We start from the raw sequence: 25,676 nt of genomic DNA, 5'->3' as shown, positions 1-25,676 counted from the left end.
ACTTTAGTAAGATTTTTCTGAATTTCGAAAACAGCATATTCTAATTTTTGAACACATTTTCATGAAATGGTCTTTACTTTACTTTTAATGAAACTGGCCCCCTGTAATTGTTCTACAACTGTTTCTCTAAACAACACATAATTAGAACTTCAGGCATTGTACATCTTCTTCTAAACACCGCCTTTCATTGAATAATTTTTCTTTTCTTTCTTTTTTTCTTGAAGTTTCCTTGTCTAATTAATAATTTCACTTTCTTTATCCTTTAACTGCTTCTTCAGTTCCCATTTCTTCCTTATTAAGCATATTTCATGCACCTTACATCTGGCTGAAATATATATGTTTTTATCTGCTATCTCATTTTAAAATGCTGTCTGTTTCTTCCACTTCACTCATTTCTGCAGTTTTTTTTATTGTCTCTCTCTCCCAAAGTTGCTTTTGACGTTCAGCAGATTGGTAACATACCGGAAACTCAGTGTGACTAACACTAACAGATGCTACTTGCAAATCATTTATCTTTATCTTATTTACTTAAGTAGAAACTTGATGATGAGTCATAACAAAAATATATTTCCTCTTTGGTATTAGGTGACTTCATTCTTAATATAAATAATTTTACCTCTACATCGTTTATTTTCTTTTCAGAAAAAAAGTATTTCTTTTCACCTATGTGTTTCACATCACTGTTTACATAAGAGAATATTCTGATTTCTGTAGGCTCAGCTCAGTAATTCTCATGACACACTTTAGTGAAACTGTATGGTCACAGATGTTTATTATTTGGTATAAGAATTGCAATGGATCTTTCCATGCGAAGCAGCATGTATGTTCTTATTAAACCTCTACAACAAATTACTATCTAGTTCTTTCAGTTTGTTGATTGCAACTGCTAGCAGATTCCTAAATTCAACCTCAATCTATGTTGCAGCATTTTATGTGCTTTTGAAGACAATCATGATCTTCCCTACACTAATTGGTGCAAAAATTAATTTTTCTTCAGTTAATGTTTTCCACTTACATGTATTAAGATGAAACTACGAGGATGGTTTGAAAAGATTTTGGAATCACCACGAGAGGTCAGCACTAGCACAATGAGTTGTTCACGTGATATTCGTTGGACTGTTGCCTGTAAACACGTGCCATGTTAGTGGTCTTGAAAGAGAGCTGTGGCAGTGACATTGCTCTGATGTTGTTTCCGCATAGTGATTTGTGAGGATGGTGGTGGTGGTGGTGGTGGTGGTGGGGGGGGGGGGGGGGGGGGTGGAAATAAAAATAAAAAATAAAAATATCGAGAGTCGAGCAGTGATTAGGTACTTCGTAAAAAAAAGGTATGAAAGCAAAGGAAATTCATGCTGATTTCCAGAATACACTGGGGGACTCTACTCCTTCATATTCAACTGTTGCCAAGTGGACAAAAGAATTTAAATTTGGTCGGTAGAGCTTAGATGATGATCCACACTGTGGTTGGCCATGATCCACGCAGTGGTCAGCTAAGATGTGTCACTACTCCAGAAATTATTGGAAAAGTGCACAAAATAGTCATGGAGGATCGTCAATTGAAAATGCGTGAAATTGCTCATGCTTGCCAGATGTCATCTGATAGGGTATATCACATTTTAACTGAAGAATTATAAATGAAAAAAATATCTGCAAGATAAGTGCCGTGACTCTTGATGCTGGATCAAAAATGCACGTGCCGTAGCCATGGCAAAATTACACGAACTAAGGTATGAATTGTTGCCACACCCACCTTACTCACCTGATATGGCTCCGCCAGACTTCCATCTCTTCCCAAAACAGAAAATTTTTCTTGGTGGACAAAGATTCACTTCAAACAAGAACTGATAGCTGGAGTTGACAACTACTTTGCAGGCCTGGAGGAAACTCATTTTCGAGATGGGATCAAAGCACTGGAATATTGTTGGACCAAGAGACATGGAGACTACATTGAAAAATAAAAAAAGTTTCAGTGATGTAAGTACTTTTATTCTATTCTGTTCCGAGAACTTTTCAAACCACCCTCGTATGCTACAGTGCCAAAAATTGATAAGCAATTAGCCAACAGTTGTAACATTCTCATCAGTTACCACCAAAACACATATTAATGAGACCCTATCCTATTAGCTATATATACACTTAAATACATTATTACTATAAAAATATGAAAGCAACCTAAGACACAAAAGCCCAAAGACAGTTGCAAATGAAGGAAGACAGACAAAAAAGTGCACAATAAATTACATGAATTGGAAGGCAGTATGCCATATTGAGTGTCACTCTCTTTCAGAAATGTGTCAAGCATAGGTAAGCTTGAAACTATGCAATACATTCCACAATGCAAATTGAAGATATCTGCAGCCCATTGTTTTTCATCATGCCTTTATGTAACTTTTTACTGGAAATTCTGCAATAATTTGAGGTTTACTGACTGTCAGTAACAAGCATTGTTTAAATGCAATTTTTACCTTAAGGAACTTGTCACAGCTTCTAGAGGACAGAGCAATACCAGTTATGAGAAAAAGTAAAAAATGGGAAGCAATGCACTCCTTCTGTAACAGAGAATTTACACCCTTGAGTAATTGAATTAGAGACTGCTGTTGAATTAAATAAAGAGGACTCCTGTTTATGCAGGGAATGGAAGAGCTCTGTGCGTCATGTGATTAGGATACAGTCAGACCATCTACTGGTTGACAGAAGACATTCAAATACAGGATTTTGGATGTGTAGCAACTCAAGAGAAATTTTACCAATGTGCTACGATGTGGTGGCCTACAGACCTCAAAATGATAGTAACTGCAACTAAATTGAATATAATAATTTTACATACACAGGGTGAACATTAATAAAACCAACACACTGCAGGGATGGATTCATGACTGGAAATGGAGGAAAAAGAACATGTGTCCAGAAATGCATCTTTGGCATGATAGATTACACTGACAAATGATCATGTTCCATGTGTTCTTCATGTGTTGCACATTTGTGTGATTGACACAGCTTACGGTGAGCACCAGAACGGTCCTGTATTCATGTCGAGAACAAACCAAGATGGTGTTTGTGTATGGCTAAGCACATGGACAAAGTTGAGAGGCAGCACGGCTATACCACAACAGGTACCCTCCAAGACACCAAACACATTCCATAACATTTCAAGCCCGTTTTGGGCATCTGTGTGATCTTGGGTCCTTTCAGAGAGATGAACATGCAAGAAGGAGGCGGACTGTGCATACCAGATCTGGAGGACTTCGTTCAACAGGATACTGAGATGTACCCTAGTGCAAGCTCCAGGCAAGTGGTCCCCTAATATGGTGTAAGCTAAAGTATGATTATGCGTATCCTGTATGACAATCGCTACCATCCCTACCACCTGTAACACACAAGGAACACAAGGCACGTGGTCAGAGGAAGTGTCATTCATCAGCGCCATCTACTGTGGTAATGATAAATTTCCAGACACATGTTCATAAAACCTTTTCCACTCCATTTCCAGTCAGAAATCTGTCCCTGCAATTTTTCAGTTTTATTATTGTTCACTCTATATAAATTGAAGTGTTTAAATATATTAAAATTTCATAATGAGTCATTGAACATTGCGAGTAATAAAATAAAATTAAAGGAAAAAAAAAAAAAAAAAAAAATTGGTAGAACCAGCGGGAATCAAACTCCATCAAATGAACTATCAATCCATGTCCTTAACCCCTTAGCTACTGAGCCGTTCTGCCTACTGTTAAAAATTTCCTCATACTCTATGCCTAAATATTTAGAGAGTGTAAATCATTTTCCTATTGCCCATTCATGGAAAACATTTTAGGAACTTGAAAGGGGCATCTATTTGCTTCTGTTCACATAGTTTGAGCCAAATCGGTCAGCCTTGTCCCGCACCCTATGTCATTAGATTTACATATGGAGAAGATCTACCTAACTTTCTCCTCCTACGATCTACTGAGAAAGAGCCTCTTTAGCAGATCATCTACAGACAATACTTTAATACTAAAGGAAGATGGCATTTCCCATTTTTGCTGGTTTAAGTTTATTTGTTCACAGCTATTTTCAGCCATTCTGAAGTCATTTTGTGGTTCTGCAACAGAAAACTATGCCTTACATAATGAAACATCAAGCGGTGGCAGAACACACACGTAAAAGACTGTTGTCATTGGCAAACTTTCGGAGCCAGTGGCTCCTTCTTCAGGCAGAAACGTTGAAGGAAAACGACTGGAGAGGTCTAGGAAAAGGGGTAGATTTTGGGAAAGTCACCCAGAACCGCAGGTCAGGGGAGACTTACCGTACAGGATATGGAGGAAAGACTTATTGTTGGGGACTGCATCAGATGAGATTTGAAAACCTGAGTCCCCAACAACCAGTCTTTCCTTCTCACCCCTTACAGCAAGTCTCCCCTGATGCATGGTTATGAGTGACTGTCCCAAAATCTACCACTTTCTCTAACCTCTCCAGTCCTTTTCCTTCATCCTTCTTCCTTCCGCTTCAACCCTTCTGCCTGAAGAAGGAGCCACTGACTCCGAATGCTTGCCAATCACAACAGTCTTTTATGTGTGTGTTCTACTGCCACTTGGTGAGTAGATTTTTTACCTACCCAATTAAATAATTTTATGAATAACTGATTGTTTTCATTGATATAATTAAACATTAGCATCTTTAAACTTTTTCACGGAGGGAGTGCTACAAAACATGTTTTTTTCCACTTGATTTGGATACCAGCCTGCATTTGAAGAGAAATGGTGTAATATTACTGTGATTTCGGCAAACATTTGAAGGGAAACAATGTAATTTTAGTGTGATTTGTGGTTCGCATTCAAAGAGAGAGAAATGGCATAATTTTATTGTGATATTAGTAAATGGTAACTGACCGCCACTGATAAATACAATTGACTGTAAGCACATCATGGACACTTTTTGCATGAGCAATACCATCTTGAAAGTTATGCAGGCACTGAGCTATGTAATACCACCATGCTAGGGTGGACTGTAAGTATCTACATTTGTGAAAAACCAACACTGCTAAGGACAACTACCATTAGTAATATCATGCTGACAGGAATCACCACCAGTTATCACAGATTGTAACAGCTAGTATATGGGTCATGGTGCAGTAACTCATTTGAACATTCAATGCTGAACAATTCATGAGCTGTCACAACATCCAGAATTATCTCCTCACTGTAAAGCCACTGCCTAATGTGTGTACCTCTGCTTCCCGCACAACACAAGCCATAGTGATTTGCAAGGACACATGACCGTTACCATCAGATGTTCAAAGCATGGAAAATATCACTTGAACTGATGAGTTCCAGTACACGAAGGTACATTCCAATGAAAGAATACAAGTATGTCGAAAACTATACGTGAGATGCATTCCACTTGTCAACAATGCAACATTCTCCAGGGTAGGGAAGTAATCTTACATGGGGTGCACTTGCACAGCATAAAATGGAATCCCTGATATGCCTGCCATCATCTCTCACTGAAGAATGAGACAGCAACCTACTGTCTGATCCTGTACATCCTTTTATTCACTTACAGCACTCTTCAAGAGACTGTATCTTCAGCAAACCCAAGGAACCACTGAACCCAAATTGTGCCACTCCATGGGTGTGTGGTTGCTTGTAAGATGCCCCCTCCAGGTAACTTGAACATAAGCCCTGTTGAACTTTGGGTGTAGTTCAGCAATCATGGATCGGGACAGCTTGCCAACATATTCAGTGTCTCCTAGTCCATGCCATGTTTTGTCACTGCTGTCATCATATCAAAAAGTGATGCTACATGCCTCTAGGAACATTAAGTCAGTTGCTTATGAGTTTACTACAATGCATTTCTATGACAGTGCATACTTGTAATGACTGGCATGCAGAAATAATAACATACTATTTGAAATTTCAGTCAGTCCATATACGAGACAAGAGTGTTGGCATTAAATTTAGTATTTTTAAAATTATGATGACTTTGAATGTCATTCATTACTGAAAAGTTTCTACACATGAGAGAGTAGAATTCTTCCTGATGTTGCTTATTTATCTGAGACAAAGGTATATAATGAGGAAAGCACGAATGTCTCTATGTGAACAATGGCAGAGAAGAGTTGGACCGCACCAAAAACAAAACAGTTTGTGAAAGAATTTGAGAGCTGAAAGAAATGTATCAAAAGTTACAAAAAGCGCTATATATGACAAAAACAACTGCAATGAACTCAAATTGGTTCATAATATCTTTGGATGTATAATGCCGCATTATATAATAATGCTGCAAAGCATGCTCAATGTAAACAGGTTGTGCAAGTATGATAAATAAATGGAGGCAGTTTCTTAGGTGAAATATCAAATAGCACTTTATTTTGTACTTTGCAATCCAGATTTGAATTGCATGTGAAGTGAGGGTGCAGCCCGTGTAAAATCAGATTCGAAAAGCTTTCCAACTGGGCACATAGTGTATCACTTCTAAGTCAATGATGTCTCGTGAGCAGACATATATATCAACAGGAGCATAATCTATCAGGTTAGTACCACCAAATTCTCACTGAAATTTATTCTATGGGACAAAACTTGAGAGCATATAATGCTTCACAGGCTAAACAATGAAAATCAAAGATCAGAAAGCAGGAAATGCCACATAGTGTGCTCACTCTTATCATGCTGCAGCTATATACCATCTGAGGAAAAAATCAATGTGATGAGGATAAGATATGCAAAAACAAAAGAATACTAGTGATATAAAAGAGAAAATGATGGGAATTGGCAACTGAAGTGAAGATCAAAGAAAAATAAACAGTTTTATAAACATAAAATATCTTTAATTATTCAGGTACAACAGTATAATTACAAAATACCTTCTCAAACTCAAAAAGCTGTACACATTTGGAAAAGGATATTATATGCCCCATGGTGGATGGCCTCCATTAATATATAGTACATATGTAAAGCCATCTTTGCACTTTCCCTTTATGGAATAATAATATGGTAGAAAAGAATGTAACCTGAAAAATAATATGAAACACTGTGATACAATCTTCTTTTATCATGAAAAGCATACAGGTTTCTTTTAAAACAAAACACAAAGAAAACAGAATACAGCTTATGGCATCACATTACAACAAAATTTAAAGAATCAAGAACACTGCTCTGAGAAATGGGACTATTATTTTTTTTCTTTAAATTTTATCACGATTACATGTGCCTTCTGTAATAGTTTTCCAAAACCAAATTATATAGATTATGAAGGCGCTTTTTCAAAATTCAAATAGGTGCACAACTGAAGTTAGCGTCATAATGTGCCACCTTCAATAATCTTTTAATAACGTCCTTACTGATAAAAAAAACCCTCTGTAAATTTTCTTGCACAGTGATCTCTCATTGCATTTGTGCCTTGCAAATGATGGGATGCTCACCGGTTGAAATATTGGGAGTTGTCGAATATGTCATCTGGCTGCATTTCTCTATGCTGCTTGTACATTTTATAAGCCAGGAGAAACTTTAGTTTCATACCTCTAAAGCTAATTATCAAAGTAGCTCATTTTTCTGCATTCAATTGAATGAGCATAAACTAACAGATAGAGCATTCTCAGCGGCTAAACTTTTTATGCTACATTGTTAGCAACATCACCGTCACATACAGATGTATCTTATTACTGCAACTAGCTGAGAGCCCTGCTGTTGCCCAGGTATATTTTGACAGCCGAGCCTGAAACTTTGAATGCGTGGAATTTATTTTTGATTTATAAAGCTTCTTTGTATACTACGTTTGATGTAGTATGATTGGGGACATGAACTAAGAGCTTCTTTGCTTCACTAATGAGAGAGAGCCACAAAGAGCTGGCCATGCGAAAGGAAACTGAGCTAAGATCCATGCCAGCAACACACACTGTCTGGCCTTGTGCTTTGTTTATGGTCACAGTATAACATAAGCTCACTGGGAATTTTACATGTTTAAAGCAAAATGGTAAACTGTTATGAATAAGCAGGATTCGGGATATTAAAACTCACTTGCCTGTGCCACTTCACATTAAAATTTTTTGCTTCTATGATGCTACAGTGGAGGCAAGTAACTTTGAGCCTCTGTGATTGAAGTATTTTGAAGAGTGAGATAATGTAAGATGGTCTCAATCAGAGTTATGTGGCACCTCGCTTTCGGAAGAAGTCTCCAAAAAGTGAGTTAGAGCCTCATATAAGTTTTGTCTCATGATCTTCATTGGATTCTTGAGACCGCATAGTCCTGAAGTCTTTTAGCTGTTTACCGAGCGAGGTGGCGCAGTGGTTAGCACACTGACTTGCATTCAGGAGGACGATGGTTCAATTCCGCGTCCGGCCATCCTGATTTAGGTTTTCTGTGATTTCCCTTAATTGCTCCAGGCAAATGCCAGTATGGTTCTTTTGAAAGGGCACGGCCGACTTCCTTCCCCGTCCTTCCCTAATCTGATGAGACCGATAACCTCGCTGTTTGGTCTCTTCCCCCGAACAACCCAACCCTCTTTTAGCTGTTCTGGTGTATTCGGAAAGACTCAACCACTTTCTAGAAATTTTAATTCAGAAACAAAACTAAATTAAAATATAATGAGTAGATACTCATATTACAAAGAAATTTAACAAATTCATATTTTCCTAGCGCAGAATATCAATAAAATTATTCCAGAATAAGGATAATTTGCTGAATAATCAACTGATCAGTAAAAATCAAGTCGATTACAATTCAATGTTACCGGTTTTTACAATGCTAGTACAATGCTATGCATTGTTTTCTGTTTTAGTTGGTTTCACATGACAGGATTACTTTTATTTATTTATTCATTAATCCAAAAAATCTTTTGAGATTGTGGGACACAAACAAACACAAAACAAAACAGTAGCACAATACAGTAAAAATGCAGTATTATTTCAGTAGAGCCTTATCCGCAAAAGAGCTTGCACTATTTGTAGTAGGTGCACTGTCTTGTCTCAAGTCTCTTGTATCTGAAATGTTCCAAACATACTGCTACTGAATGGAAGCAATGATCTAATACGATTGCCCTGAAGGTTTTACAAAAGAGTGTGAATGATTATAAGATATTTCCCTTATGTGGAAGACTATTGCAAATTTGTATACCACTGTTTATTGTGGAAGTTTTGTAGGCTGATGTCATTACTGACTAGCTATGAAGCTTTTCCTTTTGCTTTGTATTATGTTCATGGATATTAAAATTTTCATTGATGTCTTTCAAGTTCTTTCTAACATACTTCATTTATGCCTTTTAAGTTCTTTCTAACATTCTTACAGATGTCTAGTAGTACATACAGGGAAGTGGGTGGGGTGATAACTTTTGAAAGAGGGGTTTGCAAGAATCTGTTTGTTGAGCTTGCTGCATTGCTCTTACAATTCTTTTCTGGGTTAGCAAATGAGTGAACTAGGTGGTGTGTTACCCCAGAATACAATTCCATACAGTAGGATGCTATGGAATTGAGCAAAGTAGGCAATTCAGACAGTGCTAAAACTTGCTTTAGCAGAGGATAAATGTTGATTATAACATATTTTATTTAATGTTCCATTTATTTTGTTTATATGTGTATTCCATTTGAAGTTATTTTGAAGACATATGCCAAAAAACTTAGTTTTTCTGAGAAGACGAAATGTCGTTGGAGTTTATTGCCACACTGGTGTTGCATGCACACAAATTTAGGAATGTTGTTTTTTGGTGTTTATCAGTACTTTATTCCCTCCAAACCATCTATTTAGCTTTGCTGTAGTTTTATTTTCAAGCTGCTTGTAGGTGACTTGAGGTGTTTCTTGTAATAAGGAGGCTTGAGTCATCAGCGAAAAAAGTATTTGTTTGTGACTCAATGTTTAGGTCTAAATTAAATTGTTTATATAGAGGAGAAAAATGTTTGGCCTAAGAATGGATCCCTGAGGGGCTCCTTTTCTTTCAGTTTCTGCATCTGGGAAACATATTCTAGTATTTTACTTTAGTTCACGTTTTATTTTTATTTTCTGTTTTCTGTTTTTCAAGTACAATGTGAACCATTTTAGTGCAATGCCTTTAATGGCATATGCTTAGAGCTTTACTTAAGTGTAAACAAATTGCAGTGCCACTTTGTTTTTTTCCATTGTTTGCATTCATCATGTATAAAATCATAGATGGCACTAGTTGTTGATTTATTTTCTCTAAATCTATGCTGAGTATCAGTGAGAATTTTGTTTTCCTCTCAAAATTTCACTAGCCTATTATATATTACTTTTTCTGTGGCTTTACTTAAGCTTGCTAATAAGGCATTTGGTCTATAGTTTTCTATATTTGATTTATCTCCTTTCTGATAAACAGAAATCACTGCAGCAATTTTTAAACAGTCTGGAAATGTGCCTGACAGAAAAGATGAATTGACTATATATCTGCAAGAGGCAGTGAAATGTTCACAATATGACACAATCAGGAATACCATCAATTCCTGATGATATTTTCTTAAGAGTTGATGCAACGTGGATGATTTCATGTAGAGTCATTCCAGAAACATAGATTGAAAAGGAACATGACTGCACTTTGTTTTTCTATTTCTATTCTAGGTACTGTTTTCACACTGACTCTTAAATTATTTGTGATATCTGATATCTGCACAGTAACACCCGAAAAGATGTGTGATGTGTTGGGGATCAATTACTCTCTTCTTCTCATGGTCCAGAGTGATATTCTCCATAATAGGGGACACTTTATTTGCTTCCTTCTTTATTACTTTCCACACTGCTTGGTTTTTATTTGATGACTCTGTTATGAACTTATCATTGGCCATTCTTTTTGCCTAGCATATCACTGTTTTGTAAATTTGAAGGTATTTCTGAATGTGGTTGTTCAGAAGTGGGAGTATGTTATTGTTTTTCCAGTATCTGAGTAATTCTCTTTTCCTCGAACTTAAGATTTTGATACTTGTTGTTATCAATCTCTTATATTTTGGAGTTGTGCCTCTTATTACTTGTGTTTTCAGAGGGAATGCAATTTCTTAGTAATCACTGAAGATACTAGAGAATTTCTTGAACCTTTTGTTGGTGTCATCTATTTGGGAAACTCCCCCCTGCCTTTCTCCTGATAAAATTGGACTGAATGTTTCTATATTATGTGTACTGAAACTTCTTGCTGTTGCAGTCCTTTTGCAGTTCTGGGTGGGGAGCAAGTAGCTTTGGAGGGTGACAACTTGATCTTTATGATCACTAAGGCTTCTACTTACAAATTTGCACAACAGTCTGTACTCACAAACATCTGGTCCAGGGCATTGGCAGTAGTTTTTGTAATTCTTGTTGGTGTTGTTATAGTCAGTTTTAAGGTGAAAGTGTTTATGAGGCTGAGCAGTAGATGTTTTCTTTTGTTGCTTCCAAGAAAATCAGTTTTGAAGTCCCAACACAGCACATTGATTTTCTGTCTAGATGGAGCCTGTTTAGTACTTATTCAAGATTTATTTGGGAATGAGTTAAAATTTCCATTTGGGGAGCGATAAATACACGCGAAAACTGTATTTGTATCACAGAATTCAATGAGTACCAGGTTAAAGTCTCTTTCTGTATTGAGATTCTGATACTTATTAATGGATTTATATTTTAGACATTGACTGATGAACATCACAGTATCTCCATTTTTATAACTGTATCTACAGAAATAATTTGGGAGTGATTACCCTGGCATAGAGAAAAAGACAATTTGATCAATATTTAGCCAGTGTTCTGTAATGTGCAGAACAGTGATAAAGTGGAGTTCCATATTTAGTAAAATCTCTACACCTAAAATTTTGTTTGTTATTGACTGAATATTTTGATGGCAAACAGAAAGAACTTTATTACTACAATTTTTCTGATTACTAGGACTGATTTTTACACTAACATTAGATTTTGCTGAGGGCATTTTTATTAAACCTCTAACCTCCTCATTGCTTGGTATAGATTTTTCCACAGTAAATCATCTGCATAGGAGCCTGTAGTCTTTAACATTACTGTTTTGGTATATTGAGAAGTTAGGGGAAGGACTGCTATGGGATTTTTAAGGGCTTTATTTTATTGTAAGTACCTTATTTTTTTACATATATATTTCAAGATTCCATTGGAACCACTGATAGCCTTGGGAGAGCCAGCCCTGACAAAATTCTATCATCTGGTGAGCAAAATGTGTGGGACAGGCAAAATACCCTTAGACTTCAAGAAGAATATAATAATTCCAATCCCAAAGAAAGCAGGTGTTGACAGATGTGAAAATTAGTGAACTATCAGTTTAATAAGTCACAGCTGCAAAATACTAACACGAATTCTTTACAGACAAATGGAAAAACTGGTTGAAGCCGACCTCGGGGAAGATTAGTTTGGACTCCGTAGAAATGTTGGAACATGTGAGGCAATATTGACCCTACAACTTATCTTAGAAGACAGATTAAGGAAAGGCAAACCTACATTTCTAGCATTTGTAGACTTAGAGAAAGCTTTTGACAATGTTGACTGGAATACTCTCTCTCAAATTCTGAGGTGGCAGGTGTAAAATACAGGGAGCAAAAGGCTATTTACAATTTGTACAGAAACCAGATGGCAGTTATAAGAGTCGAGGGGCATGAAAGGGAAGCAGTGGTTGGAAAGGGAATGAGACAGGGTTGTAGCTTATCTCCGATGTTATTCAATCTTTATACTGAGCAAGCAATAAAGGAAACAAAAGATAAATTCAAAGTAGGAATTAAAATCCATGGAAAAGAAATAAAAACTTTTGAGGTTCGCCAATGACACTAATTCTGTCAGAGACAGCAATGGACCTGGAAGAGCAGTTGAATGGGATGGACAGTGTCTTGAATGAAGGATATAAGATGAACATCAACAAAAGCAAAATGAGGATAATGGAATGCAGTCGAATTAAATCAGGTGATGCTGAGGGAATTGGATTAAGAAATGAGACACTGAAAGTAGTAGATGAGTTTTGATATTTTGGGAGCAAAATAACTGATGATTGTCAAAGTAGAGAGGATATAAAATGAAGACTGGCGGTGACAAGGAAAGTGTTTCTGAAGTATTTGTGTGGAATGTAGCCATGAATGCATGTGAAACATGGTCGATAAATAGTTCGGACAAGAAGAGAACAGAAGCTTTCGAAATGTGCTGCTACAGAAGAATGTTGAAGATTAGATGAGTAGACAACATAACTAATGAGGAGGTACTGAATAGAATTACGGGACAAGTTGAGTAGAAGAAGGGATCAGTTGGTAGGACATGTTCTGAGGCATCAAGGGATCACCAATTTAGTATTGGAGGACAGCAAGGAGGGTAAAAATCATAGAGTGAGACCAAGAGATGAATACACTAATCAGATTCAGAAGAATGTAAGTTGCAGTAGGTGCTGGGAGATGAAGAAGCTTGCACAGGATATAATAGCATGGAGAGCTGCATCAAACCAGTCTCTGGACTGAAGACCACAACAACAACAACAACAACAACAACAACATTTCTTCATTTTAATGTCTGTTTGTGATCTGCAAATTTTATTACAATCCCTGTTTCTAGTGCTTTGATGTTTGTATTTGTTGGTAACTGAATGCACGTGCTGTATATGCACTTTAAATTTTTGGCAGTTTACTGCACATTAGAGGGACTTCATGGCATACTTGCTTCATTATGTATTAAGCTACCATCATTTACTATTTTGCTTCGCATATGGCCAGCTTAATAAGTATTTGGTTTTATGTAATTTTGAATGCTTTTGTTATTTTATTTATTTCTTAGGATTTCCATAAATGCATTTCAATTTACAAGTTTTGCATAATTTTATATTTATGTAATGCTCCTTATGGCTGATATTGCACACCATCTAGTTACCTTTTGCCACACTAGTGCTGTGTGTGTTTCCTAGACTCTGGTAGTCATATCTGTGTTAGCACTAAACAGACCTGAGTTGCGCACAGCTGATACCATGTTTGTTCTTCTACAAGTCGGGTGATGCTGAGGGAATTAGATTAGGAAATGAGACACTTAAAGTAGTAAAGGAATTTTGCTATTTGGGGAGCAAAATAACTGATGATGGTCGAAGTAGAGAGGATACAAAATGTAGACTGGCAATGGCACGGAAAGCGTTTCTGAAGAAGAGAAATTAGTTAACATCGAGTATAGATTTAAGTGTCAGGAAGTCATTTCTGAAAGTATTTGTATGGAGTGTAGCCATGTATGGAAGTGAAACATGGACGATAAATAGTTTGGACAAGAAGAGAATAGAAGCTTTTGAAATGTTGTGCTACAGAAGAATGCTGAAGATTAGATGGGTAGATCACATAACTGATGAGGAAGTATTGAATAGGATTGGGGAGAAGAGGAGTTTGTGGCACAACTTGACTAGAAGAAGGGATTGGTTGGTAGGACATGTATTGAGGCATCAAGGGATCACCAATTTAGTATTGGAGGGCAGCGTGGAGGGTAAAAACCGTAGGGGGAGACCGAGAGATGAATACACTAAGCAGATTCAGATGGATGTAGGTTGCAGTAGGTACTGGGAGATGAAGAAGCTTGCACAGGATACAGTAGCATGGAGAGCTGCTTTCAAACCAGTCTCAGGACTGAAGACCACAACAACAACAACAACAACAACAACAACAAGTGTGGTCCAAGGCTGTGCTAACAAAGTGAAGTTTGCTGGTGTTAGTAAGGTAACATACAGTCTTTTTTGAAAAGTGTTTCCGTCGCCATTTAAATGATATAATGTTGTTTTAATTTAATGTTCATGATTCTTTTAACTATGCATCAGTAGGAAGTGAACACATTTTAATTGGTAATATAAGTGCTACAAGTTAAAATTTTGAATAAAGCCACTCACCCTCATCCTTAACTGCAAATGGCAGAGATTATGTTTTTCTTGCTTTTCCAGTGTTATTTGTGATCATTTACAACAAGTTCCTTATATCAGAAATTGGCATATAAGTAATTTCGCTTGGGGAAAAAGATTAACTTGTTATCTGCATGGATAGAACTGTATTTCTAATACCAATTGGTATTTACAAAGTTAATACACATTGTATCTATACAACTTAGTGTTTAGTGAGGGCAGATGTAACATAATTTAAACATGCTTCTTTTATGATCTTTTAAGATATTTTTCCAAAGCAAGAGAAGACAACTTCATTTCTTTAGCACTTAAAGTGTAGGTTCTTCCCATAGCTGTTGTTGGATTTGCTGTTTGTAAAAGAGTATTTCCTGGGACATCTAATACATCTCTTGGTTGTGGATAGTAAAAAGACTGGGATGGACCCTTTGGGTGTAAAAAATTTATTCGGTACATGTCATTGTATTTTTCTCCAATGCATCCTAGCCACCACGAGTCGTCATATGCTACTGTCACAAAACTGGCAGTAATGTTTTCCATATGTGACGGTGTTATTTGGTTCAGTATTGTCACATATTCAAGAGACTCATCCAGACTAAAATGATAAGGCTTTACAGTAATTTGACTCTCTGTGCAGGGTTTATATGAGTGAAACTTTTATGTTCCCACAATCGCTTTTGAGTCATTAAACTGAGGAAGTAAGTATTCTTTGATCAGTTCATAGTCCTCTGTTGTGCAATATTCAAAGTCAATGTTTTTTTATGTTTTCCATGGCAAATACATGAAGTGATTTGGATGTTAAGATTTGTTGCTCATATGATCTTTGTAAGCTAGCTTTAGCAGCTAGTTGCTTAACAGTTCCGCCAAGGCCATCACATGCGCTCTTGCCATGGGATGTTGCAAAGAACTCCCACTCTGCCTCAACTTCAAAATCAGTTTTATGCAAACACAAATTAAGGAAGTTTTTCTTATTTTTATATTGTGCAGCGCTGCCATCAGAAAAGTAAGTAATCTTTTTAAGTGCAAAAGGCAAGTTTTGATTTATGATTCCTAGCAGTTTTTTCTGGAATACATAGAAAGTGACTGCATTATGTTTCAGGCAATCTGATATGAAAACATACTGCAGATGTTTTAGTTTTTCCTCCCATTTATAATATATGATGAAAGGATGCAGTGTAGTTTCCCCTTTACATCAAGGGGGGTAGTGGCCAAAACTATATGAAAACCTATATGAAAATCTCACGTTTTTTTATAATAAAAAGTGAATGTCGTACAAAATCGTAAGATTCTTAAGTTATTATTTTTTATATATTTTATTCTCGCATTAAAATATCATTTAATGAATTAACAAACAATAAGCGGGTAATGTTGCACAAAAAGGCTAACATAATAATTTAAGCTTGTTAGAATTACGCAGGCCTACCTTAGTATTCATAGCATAGAAATAGTCAGCTTTTCACCTCACTAGTGTGTATTGCAGTAGTAAAATATTATTTTATACAAGAACCCATTCAGATCCCATCTTGAAATTTTGCATGCATATAGTCAGTTAGGCTGGACAACACACATAATTTTTATAAAGAAATCCGAGGGTATGTATTTTGGAAATTTCAAAAAGTGTTTTTTTGGAATAGTTTAAAATTTTCACATTTAGGTAGCATAGTCATGTTACATATGAAATTGAAGGGAATTTATAAAGGAAAACAATGGTGCAAGTTCGAGCTCTCTAGGTTGTATAGTTTTTGAGCTACAGCATTTTAAAACAATCATCGATTGATCAAAAACAGAGGTTTTTTTTATTTTTAAACCCTTGCAACTCAAAAACCAAAGGTCAGAAAAATTTGAAATTTCAAATTTAAACTAGTGTTAGTGGATACATTACCTGAAAAAAAAAAAAAAAAAAATCATCCAAATCTGAGATATCAAGTTTCAGACTGTTAGATGATTTGAGATGGAATGAGCCCCCTGTACTTGAGTTAAAAAAAACTAACAGCATTATCTATTGGATGGTTGGTTGGTTGGTTGTTGGGGAAGGAGACCAGACAGCATGGTCATCGGTCTCATCGGATTAGGGAAGGATGGGGAAGGAAGTCGGCCGTGCCCTTTCAGAGGAACCATCCTGGCATTTGCCTGGAGTGATTTAGGGAAATCACAGAAAACCTAAATCAGGATGGCTATCTATTGGAACTTTGCTGTATAATGAAGCTAAGGGTGCCATCTACTGGTTCTTTGCTGCACTACATGTGATGATTAAACATCTGAAATACTAAGCTGAGCAGAAAATTTTAGATAAAACTTTATAAATTACGATACCTTCTTTTCCTGTGCTCCAATTTTGATGAAATAAAGGCTATAAATTGCTCAAGCTACGCTCTTGTTACCTGTGAAAATCCCATGAAAATTCATCAACTAATTTTGAAGATTAGCGTGTTCAAACTGACAGACACAATGATTTTTGATAAAACTGTAAATCATGATACCTTTTTTTCTTCATGATCTGATTTTGATCAAATAAAGCCTATATGTTTCCCCAAGCTACACTCAAGTTAGTTACCTGTGAAAATCCCATGAAAATTCATCTAGTAGATTTGGAGATTAGTGTGTTCAAATTGACAAATGGTTTTGCGTTTTAATAATTAGTGTAGACCACGGTAAATGCTCATCATAACTGGCAAGATTTGAATTATGTTAGACCATCTGTTTATCAAAAACATGTATTGGCAACTGTGGAGGACATTAATAAATGATGTGGTACAAATAACAACCACGATATGCACAGAGAAGCGACAGCATCTGGCAATCAACTACTGTATGTGCTGCTAGGATTCCACTTAATTCTGCTCATCATCAGCTCCTGTCATTATGTTGAGTGACACAAACAATGCCACTCACTGAAGGATCCTGTAGTAAAAGATGTTATCGAACAGGTGGTGAGTTATCTTTGAATGGATGGATTTATGGGGTTACAAGGACCAAACTATGAGGTCATTGGTCCTTAAATCCTTCATGTGTCAAGCCAGAAATAGTCCCCAGAGAGGAAAGATACAAAAGACAAATCTTGATGAACTTGACTGCATCTGAGAATCAAGAAATTCAAGATACAGAAGCAAGAAGAAGTCAGACAGGCATAAAAAGGTGAAGGTGGGAGAGATGCCACATCCAGAAAGCAGCTGGAGGCCCTCGGGATATGTCATATGATGGGAGACACCCTCTGCATCAGACCAGTGCTCCAGACCCTCCATTACCACAAGAAAACTAGCAGTGTGGACAAGTTGATAAAATCTCAGAAAATGGAATGATGATGACAAGACGGTAAACCAACAACAGATGTGAAAGAATACGAAGAATTAAAAAGTTGGGAAGGACAGGAGCCAGGTTGGACCACCAAGCAAGGGCAGCCTTGGTTCCCCTCAGTCAGAGCAGGTGACAGAGCACACGTCCAATTTCTCAAGTGGCTGACAAGGCTAATATGCCCTACATCACAGAGAAGAGTAGAAACCACTTTTACAGGTAAAGTGTAAAACCAGATCAGCTGCTTTGGCATCATCTGCTAGCTTAGGAGGTAGTGTGTCAGCAACATCAAGATTTCATCACCAAATTAAGGCAGTCCCATAGGAAGACGGCCACTGTCAGGCAGGCACCACACCAGCAGTGGAGAGGATCCTCACTTTGGAGAATGTGGCCCTGGGTCACACGAATGTGGCCAATGTGGAGGCAACAGAGAACAACAGTTTCCCTGCCAGAAGCACAAAGGGAAGACTGCCACTTGGTCATGGCCCCCTTCATCCATGATCCAAGCCTCCAATAATTGATGGTGTACTATCGACCAAAGGTCCAGTTCTAGTACCCTCACCTCCAAAGTCAGCATCCTGTAGCCAATTTCATCAACTGGTCAGCGTGTTTGTTCCCTGGTATCCCAGTTTGACCTGGGGTCCATAAAAACATAACTGACGCTTCAGCTTGGTAGAGGTCACAAAGGAGATCCTGGACAGTCTCAGCCAATGGGTGTTGATGGTAGCACTGGTTGATGGCCTGAAGCCTACTCAGGGAGTCACTGCTGATTAAGAACATCTCACCTATGTAAGAATGAACGTGACTGAGGGCTTGGGCTATGGCCACCAATTCTGCAGTGAATACATTGCATCTATTCAGCAGGGAGTGTAATTCACTGCACATGTGTAGGCAAAACTGGTTCTTCCATTGACCATAGAGCCATCAGTGTATACCAGGCAGCAAAAAACAATGGGATTAACAGTGTCTTCTGGTCCAAAGGACAGATCGAGACAGATCCAAGAATGGTGTACACACCATGAGGGTGCATGCAATTGCTCCCTAATAAGAGACGAAAGTGGGAATAGCTAGACTTCAGAGCAGAGACCCTATATGCGAACTGTGATCGTGAATCCAGCCCTGGGCCTCTATTGTGTGAGGTGCATCTCCCCACCAGGAAAAAGGGCATGGTAGTTCAGATGCTCAGGAGAGCAGCAAACGTGTGTCCCACAGGTGAGCAACATTTGTTGGCATTGGAGCCGTAGGTAGTGGACCCCACCTCCATGAGTAGGCTGTTTGCAGGGCTAGTCAAAAATCACCTGTTGCAAGCTGGACCCCACAATGGTGTATTGGGTTTAGCATCCGCTGTTCTGAAGGTGGTGCTGAGCCACCAGCCAGGCTCCCAAAAACTAGATCAGACAGAATAAGAGCTCTGTAGAGCCACAAGTACTTATAGTGATTAGTGCCCCAGATAGTGTTACTGAGGCATCAAAGAGTATTAAAGTGTGACCTGCACGTTTGCTTATGTTGGCAAAGATGGGGAAGCCACATCAGTCGATCAGTGAAGACTAGTCTCAAAAAAGCAATGACTCCATCACACTGAGTATCATCAAGGTAGAGTCATGGGTGTGGACGGACAGTATGATCCCGACAGAATTACACAATACGTCTTTGCAGTTGAAAACCGGAGGCCATGGGTGAGTGCCCAGGACTGAGCCTTTTGTATGGCACCCTGCAGTTGGCATTCAGCAACACCCACAGTTGAGGAACAACAGTAAATGGGAAAATTGTTGGCATACAAGAGGGGTGACATTGTAGACCCCAGAGCTGCAGCTAGACCATTGATAGCCACTAAAAGAAGGAGCACACTCAATACAGTGCCCTGCGGGATCCAGTTCTCTTGTGTATGTGGGGTACTGTGAAAAGCAACAACTTGATCCCAGAATGTATGATCTGACGAGAAGTTCCTGATAAAAATTGTGAGTTGGCCTCAGAGACTAAACTCACATAAGGTAATGAAGATGTGGTGGCATCATGCGGTGCTGTAAGCCTTTCAAAAGTCAAAGACAGCAGCAATAAACAGAAGGAAGTCCTTGGTAAACATTGACCTGTGATGGAACTGAAAGACCCTGAGACTCAAGGCACCAACACAGCTGCTGGCTCACCATACATTCAAGCAGCTTATACAGAACATTAGTGAGACTAATTGGGCAATAGCTGTCCATCTGAAGTGAGTGTTTACTCCGTTTCAATACAGAGACAATATGCTTTCTCACCACTGAGATGGGAACTCATCTGCCCTCCAGATACAGTTCACAATAGCGAGGATTTGATGTTGACAATCCACCAATAAGTATTTGGGCATTAGGCTGCAGATGCAGTCTGGACCTGTAACTGTGTTGGAACAAAGACCTAGGCCACTGATGAATTCTCACTCATAGAACAGAGCATGATATTGCTCTAGGTGACGTTTAGTGAAAGGTAAGTGAATTTGTTCCACCTGCTGTTTGAGGATACGAAATGCTGGCTGATAATTCTCAGATGCAGAGGCTCGAGCATAATGCAAAGCAAAATCTTTGGTGACAGTGCCTGGGTCAGTGTAGACTACCAGGTACACCTGTGGGGGACTGCTGTCCATGGAGGTGTCAAATTTTTGGCCAAACCTTTGAAGGAGGGGGGTGGGGGGCGAAACTGTCAAATGGTAGCAACAAACTGTTCCCAGCATTTCATTTCTGTTGTTTTGTGAGGTGACAGACGCAGGCACAGAGCTGTTTAAAGGAATGAGGTGCTCCATCAAATGGTTCAAATGGCTCTGAGCACTATGGGACTCAACTGCTGAGGTCATTAGTCCCCTAGAACTTAGAACTAGTTAAACCTAACTAACCTAAGGACATCACAAACATCCATGCCCCAGGCAGGATTCGAACCTGCGACCGTAGCGGTCTTGCGGTTCCAGACTGCAGCGCCTTTAACCGCACGGCCACTTCGGCCGGCGGTGCTCCATCAATGGCTGTTGTTTATGGTGATGGAGAGCTCATCTTCGGTCTCTAATGGCCAGTGATTTTGGGGTCCACCAAGGTACTGTCTTCTGACAAGGAGGTCCCAAGAAATAGGATATTGGTAAGTCAGATGCCCTGCAGCTGGATAGCCACATCGATACCTCCATATAGTGGGGTAGTAAGGGTGATGGAGGAGGTGAAGGCATCCCGATCAGTTCTGTTCAGAACCCATCTGTGTGGCACCCAGGAGAGTGACATCAAGGGAGGGTCAAGACAAACGGAAAATTATCGCTGTCACACAGGTCATCATGCACTCTCCAAGAGAAGGATGAGCTGCAAATGCAAAGATCTATGGCTGAATAAAACCCATATGTCACAATGAAGTGTGCGGGAACACTAGTATCCAAGAGGCAAAGATAGAGCTCTGTGAGCAAGTTTCCAACAGCTTTACTGCAGTCAGTGATCAACGTTCCATCTCACAAAGGTTGGTGGCCATTGAAATCACCCAGTATAAGGAAGGATGGGGAGCTTAGGAAATTCTGCGGGGAGGAAGAGACACATTACAGACGGTAAATTCTAGAGACATCCACACACAACAGCTACAGTGCATGTGTTCACTGCAGACAGAATGTAAGTGTAAACACTGCCCAACACTATTTGATTCTTAAAATAGCCCTGATAGCTGTGAATGGAAGGAATCCACACTGATGGGAACCAAGTTTCCTGAAGAGTGATGTAATAAAAAGGGAAATGCACAAGAGATGACATTGCTCAGCCATATGGCAGAAAAAACTGCTACAGTTCCACTGGAGGATCATGCTATCAATATCCTGTGGGGGCACGAAGGGACCAAGGAGGCAGGTCACATCTCAAGGCCACCTGCTGCCACCAGTTGCGTAGATACGGCATCAATACACGTTGGTTCTGAACCAAGATGTGTGTGTGTGTGTGTGTGTGTGTGTGGTGGTGGTGGGGGGGGGGGGGGGAGGAGGGTATGGGACACAGGGGCCACCAGGGATGCCACTTCAAAGACAGAAAGACAAGAGGCAGAACAGGTAGAGCTCAGTGGCATGGTGTCTACCGGAACCACCTTCTTCTGGAGGACTTGTCTGCCCCAGATTCTGGACAGAGGGGGAATGCAAAGTCGAATGACCTGTAACCTGTGGCTCCTTCTGCCACTAGCTGGCATCCAGTTGCTGATTAGCAAAATCCTGGGAAGGGAGTGTCCTGAAGGACCCTTTCGTGGTAAGAGATGCTGGAGGAGGGTGTTGCTTCTTCAACTGGGTGTTGGGGATGACATCCCTGGTGAGTGGGGAGCCGATGACCCCCAAAGGGTGTCTGGGGAAAGCAGTAAAGCAGTAGCAGACAAATGGGTGCAAGTGATACAGACAGGGGAAGGGCACAAGGAGCTTTCATGTGCAACTGCCATCCACAATCCCTACAGAGGGGGCTGATGTTGCAATGTGAGGACATGTGCCCATTCTCATGCATTTGTAGCACTGCATGGTAGGAGGAACATAATGCTTCATATCGTATTTATGTACTGTCACCTTGATAGGTCAACATGATGGCTACAGTATCAATCCTATTGTCCTCTGGTACCCATTGGACATAATGGACAAAATGCATAACATGTCACTCCAAATTGGCACACAACTCATCATCAGTCAGATGTAAGATTAAGATGATACCCTGTGCCACACTGATACTGTTGTGGGGAGTTATATTCACAGGAATGTCATCCCACTCAGTGAGGAATGCTTGTGGCTGAGGAGGGTAGGCCATTTTAATCAAGAGCCACTTTTCATTTCTGAAATTGCTGCTACTTCCCCAAAAAATGTCCTCGAGGTGTTCAGCGAAGAAACGTGGGTTTGTGGGCAAAAGGGAATCCCTGTTGGTCACAGAACAAACTAAGTACTGGGAGGAGCATTTCACCCCTTGTTTCTGAGCCTTATATCCCTCCCATGGTGTAGTCAGGAAAGGAATCACTCTGGAATCATATCTCTCTACATTGTAATAAGTGTTACCATCTGAAGAGACTAATGAAGCTGTGTGGCCACAAGCAGAAGAAAGTTTAATTTGCTTCAAGTGCAAGTCTTCTGCGATGGTGCTACCCACTTCGAACAAGGGCACTCTCCATGGGTCTCACCCACCCACAGCAACCGTTACTTGACCAATACACCTTTGCCGGAGTCCCTGTGCCCCAGCCATGACTGCACAAATTCCTTGGCATGTGTGGTGAGTTTCCTGCTCCAACAGTGCGATCCCTGTGTGGTTAGGCATCTACCACCATGCATGTACTTGATCATGATAATCACAAAGTACAAACGACAGCCATAATATCTGTAGTGGCGCCACCCAACATCAGTATGGAAACCTATTAGCTGGTGCAAAATTACTGTCAACTGCTGTTGCATCACTACCCAGATGGCACTCGTCACCAGAAGATGGTGCAAGCCAGTTGTGGAAGTGCATGCTGATCGGTCTACTGGTTTAGTTTATGGGTGTTTACTTTCCAGACTCTGTTAGTTACTTGTGTGACTCCGAGATTGCATGAACTGAATTTTTATGGGATTCCTTACTTAAAGCTGCTTGTACAGTTCCAAGGATGGTTCTGTAACATATCTCAGTTTATCAAATAAACTGGGCGTTTCTCCATTAGTTCTGAGTATAAATAACCTATACAAGACAAGTGATATGCAAATCAGACTTTGAACATTCTTAAGTGAGTTTTTTTTTCAATCATGGAACAACTACGACTACTAACTCAAACCACATAAGGCCATCAAGTGCTACCAACAGCAATATTAGAGCCAGTGCAAACATTAGTGAATATAGCAAATATGTCTTCCATACCATCCATGTTTATGGTTTTTCCATTATTTAATGGAAAAAGTGAAGAATGGGAGACTTACTGGCAAAAATTGCAGTTAGATTTTACAGGTTGCCAAATTTCCAACATGAGAAGACAGAGGGTCATATTCTTGTCAGGAAATCCTGAATGGTATCACCTGATACAGAAACTAGAGCCACTAATGAATCCGACAGTAAGTTGAACTGCCAAGAATATTTTCACAGATTTGAAAGGACAGATTATCACACTACTCACCATACAGATAAGGCTCTGAGTGGCAGACAGGCACAACGAAAAGAGACTGCTAGATATTATTTGTTTATTTGCTATTTTACTAAGTCCTTCATCAGACGCAGACAAAATAAAACACACACACATTTGGAACTCACACATACAAGGCCACTGTTGTCTCTGGGTGCCAATGACTGAATGTGGTTGCCTCTGAGGATAGCTGTGATCTTTGCTGGGTGGATAGTGGGCTACAGAAGAGGTGTGGGATGGGGAGGGAGAGGGATAGCAGGATAGGTATGGTGGAAGATCACTAGTGCTGCCTGAGGGAGCATGCAGGGATGTGATGAGGACAAGATAATGGGCTACTACATGTAGCATCAAGAGGCTGTGCAGAGTGAGAAGGAGGGGGAAGGGGGATGAGGAGTGTAGAGAAACAGAGGAGAAAGGACCATGCGTGTGCACTGGGGGGATACAAGATGTGTGCAGCGATGTAGTAGGAGCAAGGAAGGGGATAGGCCGGTAGAAGACAGGGATTAGTGAAGATTAAGGCCAGTGGGTTATAAAACTGAAGGATATGTTGCAGGGATGAAACTTTGGGCCTATGGACCCATCACATGCGATTGTTAGGAAAAATTTCAGTTTTGCTCATTTAAAAGAAATCACCCATTCAATAAATTTTCTTGAGCTAGCTGATCCCAAAGCGAACAATGTTTTTGAGGTACATTCTTTCCACACTTTTGGGTTTACAGTTCCTGAAGCAGCACATACCATTCAATCTGAAGGACTTTGCACTATGCTAAGGACTTCCTGTGAAAAATGTGGTCAAATCTTCTCACTTGGATTGGAAAGGCAAGTGATTTAAAAGCTCACATCATGCTTAAGGCAACACCTACCCCGCAGTTCTTCAAAGTTCATACAGTGCCACTCGATCTAAGGGTATCCTCAAAATAGAACTGTACAGTTTCACTACTGAATATATATTAACATCTATTTCACAAACTCAATGAGCTACTCCACTGGTAGCAGTGTGGAAGTCCAATGGGAATTTGAAACTCAATGATGACTTTATAATGAAAATAAGTGCACAAGCTGAAGTGGAAACTTACCACTGTCTGAGCCTCAACGAACTCTTCCTACAATTAGACCACAGTACTTTATTCAATGAAATCGACTTCTTTGAAGCATATTTTCAAATTCCCTTGGATGCAGCATCACATGCTTATCTACTGCTCAATACATCATATGGGCTCTATCATTATAGCTGGTTGCCTTAATGAATCTCATCAGCCCCTGCTATATTCTGAGGTTTATGGATAAATTTCTATTAAGTATTCCAAACTGTCCCCCATACTTCAATGATACCTTAGTTACAGGTGCAACTCTAGATGGCCACTTCACCAGTTTGTGCTCTTGTTCAAGAGTCTGGCAGCAAAAGGAGTCAAATCAACCTGTGCAAACAGCCAATTGACTCAAAGCAATGGAATATTATGGCCCAGCAATTCACAATATGCAACCACCAAAACCGTAA

At 39.3% G+C, this 25,676-nt stretch overlaps 1 protein-coding gene across 2 annotated transcripts in view; it reads right to left on the bottom strand.

The window, feature by feature from the left end:
- LOC124606999 (N-alpha-acetyltransferase 60) overlaps positions 1-25,676 on the bottom strand; it is a 110,263-nt gene that overhangs the window by 6,765 nt on the left and 77,822 nt on the right. For both annotated transcript variants that reach the window (XM_047139147.1, XM_047139146.1), the window contains exon 5: positions 6,878-6,982. In XM_047139147.1, coding sequence (XP_046995103.1) covers positions 6,878-6,982 — 105 coding nt within the window. The remainder of the gene's footprint in view (positions 1-6,877; positions 6,983-25,676) is intronic.

Source organism: Schistocerca americana, chromosome 3, assembly GCF_021461395.2.
Source record: "Schistocerca americana isolate TAMUIC-IGC-003095 chromosome 3, iqSchAmer2.1, whole genome shotgun sequence".
Lineage (NCBI taxonomy): Eukaryota > Metazoa > Arthropoda > Insecta > Orthoptera > Acrididae > Schistocerca > Schistocerca americana.
This window is presented reverse-complemented; position numbering and strand designations above follow the sequence as displayed.